This window comes from Mauremys reevesii, linkage group 18 (assembly GCF_016161935.1).
Source record: "Mauremys reevesii isolate NIE-2019 linkage group 18, ASM1616193v1, whole genome shotgun sequence".
NCBI lineage: Eukaryota > Metazoa > Chordata > Testudines > Geoemydidae > Mauremys > Mauremys reevesii.
Window position 1 is genome coordinate 16,911,124 of NC_052640.1, and position 13,618 is coordinate 16,924,741.

The 13,618-nt window shown below is 37.9% G+C and overlaps 1 protein-coding gene across 1 annotated transcript in view; it reads right to left on the bottom strand.

The window, feature by feature from the left end:
- LOC120386355 (septin-2) overlaps nt 1-13,618 on the bottom strand; it is a 61,101-nt gene that overhangs the window by 30,237 nt on the left and 17,246 nt on the right. The window contains exons 6-9 of the mRNA XM_039505588.1: nt 10,519-10,653; nt 9,929-10,046; nt 1,693-1,794; nt 734-879 (exon numbers count right to left, since the gene is read on the bottom strand). Coding sequence (XP_039361522.1) covers nt 734-879; nt 1,693-1,794; nt 9,929-10,046; nt 10,519-10,653 — 501 coding nt within the window. The remainder of the gene's footprint in view (nt 1-733; nt 880-1,692; nt 1,795-9,928; nt 10,047-10,518; nt 10,654-13,618) is intronic.

Consider the following 13,618-nt stretch of genomic DNA (forward strand, 5'->3'; position numbering starts at 1 on the left):
TCTGCTATCTGAATTAAATAGATGCAACAATTCCTTTATAAAACAACAACATTAACAATGATAAATCCAAACACACTGTCATGGGCTAGGGATTAGTATTTGTAATTTGTACTGAGGTAAAGCCTGGAGGCCCTTAGGCCTCAATCCCACTAGCTCTTCTGCACAGGTGGACACTTGCATACACAAGGAGCCATGTGCAGGACAGTGGTTTACGTCTGCTACAAGAATCTTTAGGTATGATAAAGATGCCGATGAACATCTTAAAACATCTTTAAACTACACCGCATGGAAAGAAGCAAAAAATGAAATGTCAGTCTAAGTAGACAAACTCCATGGTATACTATAAGCCTTTTTGACCTGTGGAAAATTTTCTTTATGCTCCAAATTTTACTACTAGCTTAACTAGGCCAAAGCAAGGATGCTACAGATAACTGATCAACTCTTAAAGTTAATACAAATGGCATTTTTTAAAAAAACCTATCACAGGTAAGTAAGCGGCAAAGATGTCCATCACATATACTTACTTGTAATAATAACAGTTAAATGTATAGGTTGCATTTTTGTACATCATTTTTCCTTGCTATGGGCAAATGTGTCCAAAAATAGAGAAAGCAAAAGTAATATGGCTAGAAAGAAATGAGGTCTGTGTACATAAACGAAAAAAATCAATCAAGGGCACCTCCTGATTCAACCGACACGCAATGCCAAAGATGAAACACATGCCTTTACTTACACCAGCATTGTGCGCAATTTAAGGAAGTCATTGTGCTCTGGATTCTCAACCTCAACCACTCCCCAAGGGTAAAGACGACCTCGGATTTTTTTTCCTTTCACCTCAATAAGCTGGTTGGACCCAATAACAGCAAAGGGAATGCTAGCCTAGACAAGACAACGGAGCAAAAGCAACATAAGTTCTAGAGAACCATATAAATATGTTTCAGTATTGAAGCGAAATGGCAAAACAATGTGTTACCAAATCAATGTGACTAAAACCGTTAGCATCAGAGAACAGAACATTGCCTAATCCTATACCCTATGCTCCTCAGTATTAATAACTGTAACCTTCTTGTGATCCGTTTTGTCTTCACACCTGTGTAAAGGAAAATTATTTACACGTCGTTGGTTTTTTTGTTTTCAGTTAGAACGCTTATTGTTTTAGGAGCTTTTTGCTTTTGTTGAAGCACTGTTCACGCGTGGACTGTCATCTGACATAAATGGCCCATGGAAATTTGCCAATTACAGTTAAAAACAGGAAGAGAGAGTTAGGATGATGGATAACAGATAGCTAGAGACATTCACAGTTTAAGGCACACTATAAAGCGTTTATACAATGATACCTGTAGCACAGACAGGAGTGACTGAAATAAATTAAGATATTCATTACTAGTGGACATCTGCTGACATTTTAAAAAGTCAAAATCTAGCACAATTGGACTTCAGAGAATCCAAGACTGGAATCAAAGGGAGTACTTGCAAGGTCAAGTTTGAAGTGTTTTACTAAAGCCGCATGGAAGCAGTTCATGTAATATTTGGTTCTAAGGAGGACTATCACTCAGTGCTTTGAGGATAAAGTCACAAATTTTCAACAAATACATTATAACTGAACATAATATCTGTAAGAATCCTGTAGCTTTATAAAAACTAGTTAAAATAAAATTATCAGTCTTTACAAATATCAAGTGAAGAACTCACCTTCAGAACCCTGGTCTGTTCTTTGAATTCCTCATCTTCATCAGAGTCTGCATCAGGCAACTGGTAAATCCTAATGCCATGCTCAGCAATCTCATCCAGAACCTGAACGATTTGGGGGGGGGGAGTGGGGTGCACAAGTTGGAAAGAGAAAGTTAACGATCAAGTTTCTATCTGGCTAGAGATCCATTATAAGTTTTAAGTAGATATATTTGATGTACAGATCTGACATTCAAATTCTATTATCCCCAAAATAGGAAATTCAGAGTATGTTCCCTACTCTTAAATAGCTTGACCAAGCAACAAAGACAGTCATTAAAACAATTTACATTTGGTCTTTGGTTTTGTATACTTGCCCACCTGGCGATTACCTGAAACTGTTTTAGCTTCATTGAGAGTCTGTTTCTACCTTAAAACTTCCATTGTGATATAGTGTTGTTGTAGCCATGATCCCAGGATATTAGAGAGACAAGGGGAGTGAGGTAATAGCCTCACCCACCTAATCTCTACCTTGAAACTGTATTTTCACATTTTATCTCTCGTCACTAAATGGAGGCTACCTGGACTTTCAGTCCACAAATAGCTTAAGAAGGATGGCACAAAATAGATAAGTGTCCATTTAGAGAGCAGTAGGTTTGAGGTATAGGAAACTAACAATTGGGGAATAATTGCACAATCTTGAGAAGACTGGAGGAAATCCATATTAGGCTTTGTAGGACTTTCTCACACCAATTTCACTTTAGCCTGACAAAATTACGTCTCCATACTTGAAAGCACTGAAGGACTTTGTTAATTAATCTAGGTTCTCTTTTTGAGCAGGGTAGGAAACACACACTGATACAGAGTGTCAGAAATAAACTGAAAGAGTTTCTGAAATTAACTTTCACTGAATTATTTACAATTTTAAAAAGACAAGGGCTACAAAATTACAAATGGTTAAATATGAATGACAGCTCTGCCACCTATGTCCCCATTACTCACGGAGATGTAGATTTGGGACATCAAAGTGCATGGTAAAATATTCTCAAACTCATTTTACTGTATGTTTATATCATGCTGGCACCCAAATAAAACAATTAAGCTTAAATGTAAACAAGCTGATTCAAATAGCTTCTGAATTCAGTAGTTTATATGACGACAGTTCACTGAATTCAAAGTTTGAATTAAAAAAAAACCAAACACCCTGCTGTTACCAGGCCCTTAATCAATTAATTTGAACTTAACTTTACAGAATTCAGTTTATTAACATACTAAAGTTGGAGCACATCCCTGACTATGGATATTAACAAAAAAAAATCGCACTATATTCTTGAACGCATCTTTATAGAGATTAAAAGAAGCATGGTACCTGCTCCAGAGAGTTTATAATCAAAATAAACATGGGTCTTAAAGACCAACAAAGAACAGGGGCATTGAAGAGACAGCAAGGAGTTAAAAATAATTAGCTATAGCGCAAGCAAATCATTAACATAGATGGAATTTATACATACTGCCCTCCCTCTGTCTGGGAAGCAGGAGCAGACAACACACAAGAAACCGTCAATGGTAAAAAGCAAGGACCAGAAGTGGATTTTGAGGAGATATTCATTACTTACAGCTTCAAAAAATAGCAAGCACAGATCATAATGTGTGCATCCATTATGTATTTTATATGCTATGTATTCAAAAATGGAACAAATGCTAAATTAAAGGTTTATATCATCTAATCTGTAACTGTAATTAAGTCCATGTCCCACTTAGAGGATTTTGAATTACTTTCCTTCTCCATTTTAACAGCGAAAGATATCCACACACAATTCTCCTTATTGTAACTAATGTCTGGGATTAAGAAACACTAATCTGTACTTCTGTATACATACTTTTCCTAATGAAATCACTGCAGGGGTAAGCAGCTAGCTTAACTCTAGACCTCTGGCAGTTTCAAAAGGTGATACTATTTAATTTTCCCTTCAAAACAGAGGAGAACACTTCCATTGTGATCCTCTAAACTATAAAAAAAAAAAAGGCCTGAAATGAGAATTTCCTCCCTCTATAACACTGAGGAGATTCTGTTCACATACAAGAAAGTGTGGCTGTTCTTAGCATCACTGAAAAGAACATTAAGCAATTTGGTGGAAAGTCAACATTCCATCTTCAAAGTTATCTTGGATGCTCTAGACAACCCAGGAACTGTAACTGTGGAAACTACCTAACCGTATTCCATGGCTGCATCTACACTAGCAAGTTAGTGTCTGTTTAAAATAGCAGTGCAACTGCAATGGTTAAAGCCTAGTGTAGACTAGGCTAAGGCCTCCACAATGACAAGAAAGCAAGTTTTCACAACACAGTGGTAAAGACACTGAAGTCCTGTCCACGTAAGTGCTTACACTTTAATTAGCACTGATGTAACTGCACCAGTGTTGAAACAGGTACTAAATTAACTAGTACAGATGCAGCTACTGAGTCCACAAGAGATCTTGCTGTGGAGCCTGCGCCAATATCATTTGTTCCTATGTGTTTCTGTTATAATGGTACCCAGTAAATCTGTTATAGGAAACGCTCTCTCATTCTACAGCTTCTATCACCCAAGTTTCAATGACTTTTAAGCCGTTTGTTAATCCAGGGTGGGGGCTGGGGGAACATGTACAAGAGTTACCCTTGTGTATGTCCCACCAATATTCTTAGGATCTTTTCTTCCTGTGCAGAGTGTAAGCCATCGTTTTCAATGTAAAATATAATGAACCTGAAGCCACAGCACCTCTGTAGTGCCTACATGGAGGTCCCCATACCCGCCACCTTCTAAACTTTTAGAAAAAAATGCCAAATAAGCTATATGCCACATTTTAACAACAGAATCTGAATATCTAAAGGGTTATGTCTTGGGTTTCAAATTTGGAAGTAATGTTAGTTTAGAAAAACGGAAGTACAGCTTTCAATTATTTTATTTATTTTTATTAGAAAGGGGGATTTTAAGTAAATTTCATTTTAAGAATCAAAATTAGCTCGAGTCCACAACGGAGCAACTAGTTAAGAAGAAAAACATTTTGATAGGGGAAACATTAGCCCCATTTCAACTGAAGACAAAATATATAACAGCAAGGGATACTAGCTTGGAGCCATATAAACCTAGAGGTTAGTACTGTTTTGCAGAATATAATTTATTGGAGTTTACAGTGTCACCTAATGATGAGACATGCATGGCTGGTATAGGTGAAGCAGAATTGCAGTTTGTTGCTTCCACGTAGATGCATGGAAAAAGAAAGCACACTGAGCCTGACTGAGATTTTAGAGATAAAAATGCAGCTGAAACAATAAAGGGAAAGCCAACAACAAGGGATGCTAGAATATATTACAGCTGTTAAACCTAGTGCTTTCCTGCGAGGAAAAAGAACTGCAATAAAAACAAACTGTATTTTATGGTTTCAACAATGAAACAGCATTTTGCATCTCAAAATCTCAGTTTTATTGGCCTCAGGGGGTTCTGTGTTCCTACAGATTAGCATTCCCATGGGAAATTAAAAAAGTCAAAATACTAGTTCCCTTCTGATGAAGTCATTCTTTTGAGCAGGTTTCCTTAGCGGCTTTGCATGGCACAGCTTGTGAAACCACCTTGCAGTTCTTCCCACTCAAGAGTTTCTTTAAAAAAATTAAAAAATATAAAAAAAAAAAACCACACAACTTTGAATTCCAGCAAGACAAAACAGGAATTACTCCAAGCTGGGTTTCCTTCACAAGCATTACAACTGATCTTTTTGCTTAGTTCAAAGAATGAAAACAAAAACATTACCTTAGATTAATCGCCAAATGGCAGAGACATGTAAAACAATATCAAAGCCATTCCAGCAAAGGCAAATTTTTATTCTTATTCCTGATAAGAGATTTTGTAACTGAGATGCTTTTAGTTAGAACAATATACAGTAGCTAGGCTTTCAAAGCTTTGGAACCAGATGACACATTTTACTTAGTTAAACCATTTGTATTGACCTCTGCCAGCAGACCAAAAACAATTAAAAGTTGTTTATCTTCTTCTTAATCACAACATAACTGGAAACCGTTTAGGTGCCACTTTTTTTTTTTATGGTGGGGCAACACATTGCTGTAACAACAACAATGCCCTTCAATATAAATCAAGGGTGGTTTATAAGAATTATTTATCAGAACTATGTTATGCTACAAACTGGGAAGGTTGAATTAAATTTGGATTGATGTGAAAGAAATATGATCAAGTGAGGTTTCATTAATTTACAGTCATTTATTATAGGAAGCTGTGCTAGGATTTGCCTCTATTTGCCAGTATTGCAATAAAATATATATTTACCGCTAAACCTCAATCTAATATCACGTAGGGTTTATGCTGAAAGCCATGCAATCCAATTTAAGGGAGATCAGGAAATAGGTTTGCTTGCTGTCTGTATTTCACTGCAATCGCTGCTGGTTATACCCTCTCTGCCATTACCTCATAATGAATGCCACATCACATGCATGCTATCTGATGCTCGACACCAAAGGAAGGTCACCAAACAGTACGGGAAAGGAGTGCTATCAAGACAGGATGTTCAATCCAGGATAGTGACAGCAATGACTGAATGACCATCCTAGCAACTACTAAACCTGGTTGGCATACATCCAGCTATGTTTAAAAAGAGTAGAGTTGTTGCTTTTGGAGAAAGGGGCATACATGCAGAACCTCTGCTTTTATGTCAGTTTAAATTTCAGTTGAAATATAAATGGGAGCAGAATAATCATTTTAGCATTGAATCTACTTTGTAATTTCAAGGAATACTTTAACATTACACACCCAAATTTTAACTCCTTAAGCACTCAGCCTGCCGCCAAATGCAGAACTGGAAACTAACTCAGGTGACAATGCCTGAAAATTGGATCCACGGAGCTCATCTAATGGTCCAGAGTAAATATGCTGAAAGATCAAATTTAGTTGATATAAAAAGGTAGCTCCCAAAAGAACATGCTAAACAGATGATGAACTCGTCTCACTCACCAGCCGCCACTAGTGCACACAAGCAGGGCTAACACTGGTGTAAGTCGTACAAGCAGACATGTCTTAGAGGGTTGGTTTGTTTTTGTTTGAGAGTACAGTGCTAGGATAGGGCACTTTGTCTGACTGTCTCTCTCCTCATCAATGTTTTGGGGTTTGTAGTGACAAGGAATAGTGGTTGGATTTAGCTAACATGTGCTAGTTAAGCCTGACCTAAACTTAACCACTTTTCCTAGTCAAGACAAACCCTTTGTCCATCTTACAGAAAAAACAGATAAACCAAATAACCTCGGAATAAAGATCCAGAACCCATTCTGAAGGAGTGTTGGATGCACATCCAACAAAGTGGGTATTCACCCATGAAAGCTCATGGTCCAATACGTCTGTTAGTCTATAAGGTGCCACAAGAATCTTTGCTGCTTTTACAGATCCAGACTAACATGGCTACACCTCTGATACTTTTTTTTTTTTGGAAGAGTATAGTATATGTTGTTCAATGCTCATACATTAACAATAGGTGCTTTGAGGCAATAGTTTGAGTAGAAAGCTGCTAAAAAACGTACAAAAAGATTTAGAAGAATTTTTGCTCCTTGTGTAGTTGGGAACACTGGCATTTTGAGCACCTTCATGAATGTTTTCCAGCACTCCTTCAGAATGGGTTCTGGATCTTTATTCCGAGGTTATTTGGTTTATCTGTTTTTTCTGTAAGATGGACAAAGGGTTTGTCTTGACTAGGAAAAGTGGTTAAGTTTAGGTCAGGCTTAACTAGCACATGTTAGCTAAATCCAACCACTATTCCTTGTCACTACAAAGGATGTGCATCCAACAAAGTGGGTATTCACCCATGAAAGCTCATGGTCCAATACGTCTGTTAGTCTATAAGGTGCCACAGGACTCTTTTGCTGCTTTTACAAAAAAAGTTTTCACATATTGTAAGTGCTTATCAATTACAGTATAATTTAAGGTTTCAGAGTAGCAGCCGTGTTAGTCTGTATCAGCAAAAAGAACAGGAGTACTTGTGGCACCTTAGAGACTAACAAATTTATTAGAGCATAAGCTTTCATGGGCTAAAACCCATTTCATCAGATGCATGCCGTGGAAAATACAGTAGGAAGAGATAGACACACACACACACAGAGAACATAAAACAATGGGTGTTACCCTACACACTATAATGAGAGTGATCTGTTAAGTGAGGCTTTGGCTACACTTGCATTTCAAAGCGCTGCCGCGGCAGCGCTTTGAAGCGCTAAGTGTAGTCAAAGCGCCAGCGCTGGGAGAAAACTCTCCCAGCGCTGTCCGTACTCCAGCTCCCTGTGGGGAATAACGGACAGCGCTGGGAGCGCGGCTCCCAGCGCTGGGGCTTTGACTACACTGGCGCTTTGTAGCGCCGCAATTTGCAGCGCTGCAGAGGGTGTGTTTTCACACCCTGCTGCAGCGCTGCAAATTTGTAAGTGTAGCCAAGCCCTCAGCTATTACCAGCAGGAGAGAAAAAAAACTTTTTGTAGTGGTAATCAAAATGGCCCATTTCCAGCAGTTGACAAGGTGTGAGGAGCAGTAAGGGTGAAAAATAAACATGGGGAAATAGTTTTACTTTGTGTAATGACCCATCCATTCCCAGTCTTTATTCAAGCCTAATTTAATAGTGTCCAGTTTCCAAATTAATTTCAATTCAGCGATCTCTTGTTGGAGTCTGTTTTTGAAGGTTTTTTTGTTGTAATATTGCGACTTTTATGTCTATAATCGAGTGACCAGGGAGACTGAAGTGTTCTCCAACTGGTTTTTGAATGTTATAATTCTTGACATCTGATTTGTGTCCATTTATTCTTTTACGTAGAGACTGTCCGGTTTGCCCGATGTACATAGCAGAGGGGCATTGCTGGCACATGATGGCATATATCACATTAGTGGATGTGCAGGTGAACGAGCCTCTGATAGTGTGGCTGATGTGATTAGGGCCTATGATGGTGTCCCCTGAATAGATATGTGGACAGAGTTGGCAACGGGCTTTGTTGCAAGGATAGGTTCCTGGGTTAGTGTTTTTGTTGTGTGGTTGCTGGTGAGTATTTGTTTCAAGTTTGGGGGCTGTCTGTAAGCAAGAACTGGCCTGTCTCCCAAGATCTGTGAGAGTGATGGATCGTCCCTCAGGGTAGGTTGTAGATCCTTAATGATGTGTATTACGGAGTATGTTTGAAGGTATGATTGAAGAACTGCTTTTAAAAATTTAGGAGTATCAATTTCAATTTGCAAGATTCAAATCCATTATGAGAATTTATTATCCACTGTATATTTGTGCCCCATATACAGAACTTGTCAGAGGTTTAATGTCAATTCATTCCCATGACCCTTATTTCTTCCAAGGGCAACTTATTGCCAGCTAGATTTGTATTGGTTCTAAGGAGGTTAGAAGACTGACAAACTAGACAGCATCAAGTTGACCCAAAAGTAAGATTTTAATTGAAATATTCTGTGGAATAGTAATATTGCAGTTCAAACTCACAATCAGAATTAAATTTTTCTCTGCTGAATGTTGTCATTTCAAACCTCGCCACCTACCCATACCCCTCTTTGACTCCACACAGTTTTATAGAATCAGTGAATAAAAATAAATTAGCAAAGATTACATTCTCATTCATTGTGTAAATTTTGTCAGATGTGGTAAAATTTAAAATGCAATAAGTAATAAGAATAAAGACTACCAAAACCATAAAAATACATACTACCACTGTAAAACCCACCCTAGCAGCGTATCGGCAGGAAAATCAACTCTTGGAAAGGCTCGGCAAACAATAATTAAATAAGGTAGGTAAATCTTTCAACAGTGAAAGATTTACATTATCAGCTCTGTCTGGTAAACTTCCTTCTCCAGTACAGCCCTAAGTACATCCTGATATTCATGCAAACAAATAACTGTCCTATTAAAAACTGAGGCAGGGAGACATGCTTCTTTTAATAGCAATGAGGTTAGAGAACACATCTTGATAACACACTTAAAAATCACAAGGAAGTGCTGCAATAACCTTTTGGGACACACACACTTCTCCTTGATCATTTCTACACTGTGGGCCAGATGCTCATCTGGGGTAACTTAGTGTAATGCCAATAACTTCAGTGGAGTTACACTGATTTACACTAGGTAACAGTCAGGTCTTATGTCTGAAATGTTCTGTGATTCAGCTAATGGTGTTCAACCTGAGTTTATTTTTATCTGGCTCAAGCCCTCTGCTGGACTACATTTTTCTGACACTTGGTCGTTATATTTACCCTTCTCTTCAGCCTCTCTCTCTCCTTCAGTGTCAGAGTGTCAGCCTTGGCAATCACAGGGACAATGTTGACTTTTCCATGAAGCGCTTTCATGAACTCTACATCTAAAGGCTTCAGCCTACAAGTAGGAAAAAAGAAAACAAAAACAAATTAAACCTAAGGGACTATTAAGCATACATATTAAGTGGCAAGTATCAGGATTATTGCACTTGTACTAACAATACACAAGTAGCCCTTAATTCAAGGTATCTATGTAAACAATCTGTCCTGTAAATGTAAATGACTTGGAGCACTTATCTATTGAGCTGCTCATGTAAGGGTTGAATTGTAATTAAAGTTTCCGTCTCGATAATATGAATATTACCAGCTTTTATGTTTCTGAGAATATTTATTCCTCCATATTAAATTCCTACCGGAATAGAGACAAAGCAGAAGGAGGTCATTAAACCCAAAGCCTGTTTTAATTGAGTTGGCTAACTGACAACTGGGAAGTAACTCCATTAATATGAAGGTTAGTCTCTAAGCCAGGGAAGTTACTAAACTCATGCTAAGGACAAAACACCCTAAAATATAAGTATTTATTTTCTTACCCATGCCCAAAGGGTGATATGAAGTAAAAACAGCAGTGGACTCTGTTGTCTATAATGTGGCGCCTGTTCAGACCACTCTCGTCATGTAGGTATCTTTCAAACTGATTGTCAATATAATGGATGATTGTTTTGAAGCTGTGGTAGGAAGAAACAGAGGCATCTTATACAGGCTGTACGTTTTTGGTTTTTAATTATTTGTGATGGCGAAGGGAGGAGCAAAGAAGGAATGTGATTAACACTTCTGAATAGAAGAATTCAGTTTCCTAAGACTGTCTCTTGTGGAGCACTTTTTTGATGATGAATTAAAAAAAACTGTTCATTGTGATATACACAACAACCTGCCCCATAACTACTTATTTCTGGAGCAACTTTAAATTCACTTCTGTTGGGTGAAAAGGTTAACTGCAAGTTCAGAGATAAACTCAACGGTGAGACAAGACAAAGACAGGAACATAGGGTGGTTTTTTTGGTTTGTTTGTTTTAAACCCGCTGACAAATGGCATAGCCAGGATATCCTCTTGATTAGCAGTTTGACAACCCTGACCTTAGAATCAGGTTTCTATAGTTACCTATAAAAATTCTGGTATTTTGGTCTGCTTCAATTCAGTCTAAATATATTTGTAAGACGTGTGCTCAAACATTGTGTGATTTATTAAGCTATTTTTGCCACCATCCAGAAACCTCTTATGTTGGCAAATTCTTACTTATCTCAAGGCAATTTAAAATATGCATTGGAAGGAAGTAATGGAATGTCAACTTACATCTGATATATTAACTGATCTCACAAACAGTAGCTATTAAAGGTGAAAAATAAAATTATGGCTTTTAAAAAAAAAAAGAAAAAGCATGTACTACTGAGCAGATTTGTTGTTTTTGAGCACCCCAATGTGTACTAGATGCCTCACCAAAAAAATCTAAAAAAAAAGACATGTTCCTTGCTCCGAAGTGTTAACAATTTAAATAAGTTTGGCGTGACAACAACAAACAATGAAGAGAATGGAGAGATGCAAGGGAGCCCAGAGGATACAAACATAAGATTAAGTAGATACTTTGTGCCATGGGTACATGTCAAATTTACCATTGGACATGCAAGTTGAGGGAGGGCAAAAGAGTAGGGGTTAGACTATCATTGCCTGTTGCAAATGTAGACTGTAACAGGGAGGTTTTCTTGCTTTCAACCCTAAGGATCCTGAGCATCTGATCAGACAGAAGGCACAAGAATCTATGGTGAGGTACAGCCCTTGAACACTGCCCTCTTACCCCATTCCACCTCTTGATAGGACATTTTGCTACCACTGGCAAATCTGTTATAGCTGTGCAAGTGTTGGTGGTACAAGGGATTCTGCAGCACTAACTTCATTCAGGTCATCCACAAGAACATCCCCAGGGCATATCCCCTTTCACTGTCTGCCTTACCCCCATACAGAGCTTCAGCTCTGACTTAGGAGAAAGAGGGACAGAATGATACTGTCAAGATGGGGCTCGCCTCAAATATCACCACAACATATTTATTATTCCCTTTTGCTCACAGAAGCAGAAGAGATTATCTCGGTCTACATGTCAAATATAACAAACAAGCATAAACGATATAATTAGGGATATAAAAGGTTAACCAGTAAGCAATAGTCTTACCCGTTAACCCTCCTTAACCGTTAACCCCAGGCCAATTGTTTAAATGGTTAAATTTTTAAACGGTATTTACATCCCTAGATATAATTAAAATCCACAGAAAAAATTTACTGAACTGTTGGGAGAGAGAAATCTAACCTTAAGTCTGAAAATATCATTATCACAACCTAAATCATGATATGAGGGACTGGAAGTAACCAGGGCCAAGATAGACTTATTGAAAGCATTCACTCCCCCCCAGCTCAGTCACGTTTTTATACACACAGAAACAGAATTATTAGCAAGTTTTAAGCTTTTTGATTTACTGGTTAATTCTCATACACATCTGTTTACCTGGCATTTCTTGCATGTCTTATTATTTATGTTACTGTAAAACCTAGGTTACAATAGGCGTTTAAGGTTTATATTTAAATGCAAGCAGAAGAGACGTCTCCAATATACTGTGGTAAGCCTTCAAAAGTGAAACTACAGTAACCTGGAAATACATGTAAGACGTAGGTGTCTCCTTTCTGGCACAATCCACGGAGAACCCATCTGTAAACTGATACCTTCTTTAGGTCAGTGGTATTAGTAATAGAATTAACATGCATATTTCTAGTGTCTCTCTCATTTGTACTTCACTGGTTATATATTTTGCTGCAGGGAAAGAAAGTACAGAGCAGAGGAATGTCTTAAAAAATTACTTTTGCGAAACTTCAGTATTTTCTTGCTAAAACTCATTTTTAAGACCTAACATTTGTAGTACCCCAGGCATGTTGAAAGAGGACAATACATTTTATGTTGCTGTTGATCTTTTAAACAAAACTCCCTTTAGCTGGTGAAAGATAACGAGATTGAAGAGACATGAATATTAGAACAGAAACCAAGAAGAAACAATGGGAAAACACCCCTGGTTACAAGTTTCTCTGGCAGCATAATTGTTATACGTGCAGTTTTATAGTCCTAACTGTAATTTTTCCTATAAACGTGGCATTAGTGTATGGTACCTTCTAATTTCCGGGAAACACCTGGCTTTGCACCACTATGATATCATTACTTAGAAGACAGCATATCCTGTACTATGTACCGTAAAGGCAAACAACGCAATCATTACATTAAAGAGTTCATTTGGGAAAAATGGAAAATAAACCTGAGCTGCCAAAAAACACAAATTCAGCCCCACAAAAGCCAGGAACAACAGAACTGATAACTATCAGCAAACCAGTGAGCTCTATTGAAAAGTGACCTGTCACACTGGGACAAAGATGAAACAGAAAATATACTGAATACCTGTATTAAACAAGTGAGTTTGGTAGCTGTATTGTTGTCAGTAGTCCCTTTGTTGACTGCCTAGCCCACGCCAGGACTGAGGGAGACTGCATGCAGTGCAATAAGCTGCAAATGCTGTGTTTAGTTATTTTGAGAACCAGAGCACCCTTGTCTTGTCAGGATTCTGAAACTGCCATAAAGAATCCTCCCTCACACTTCAAAG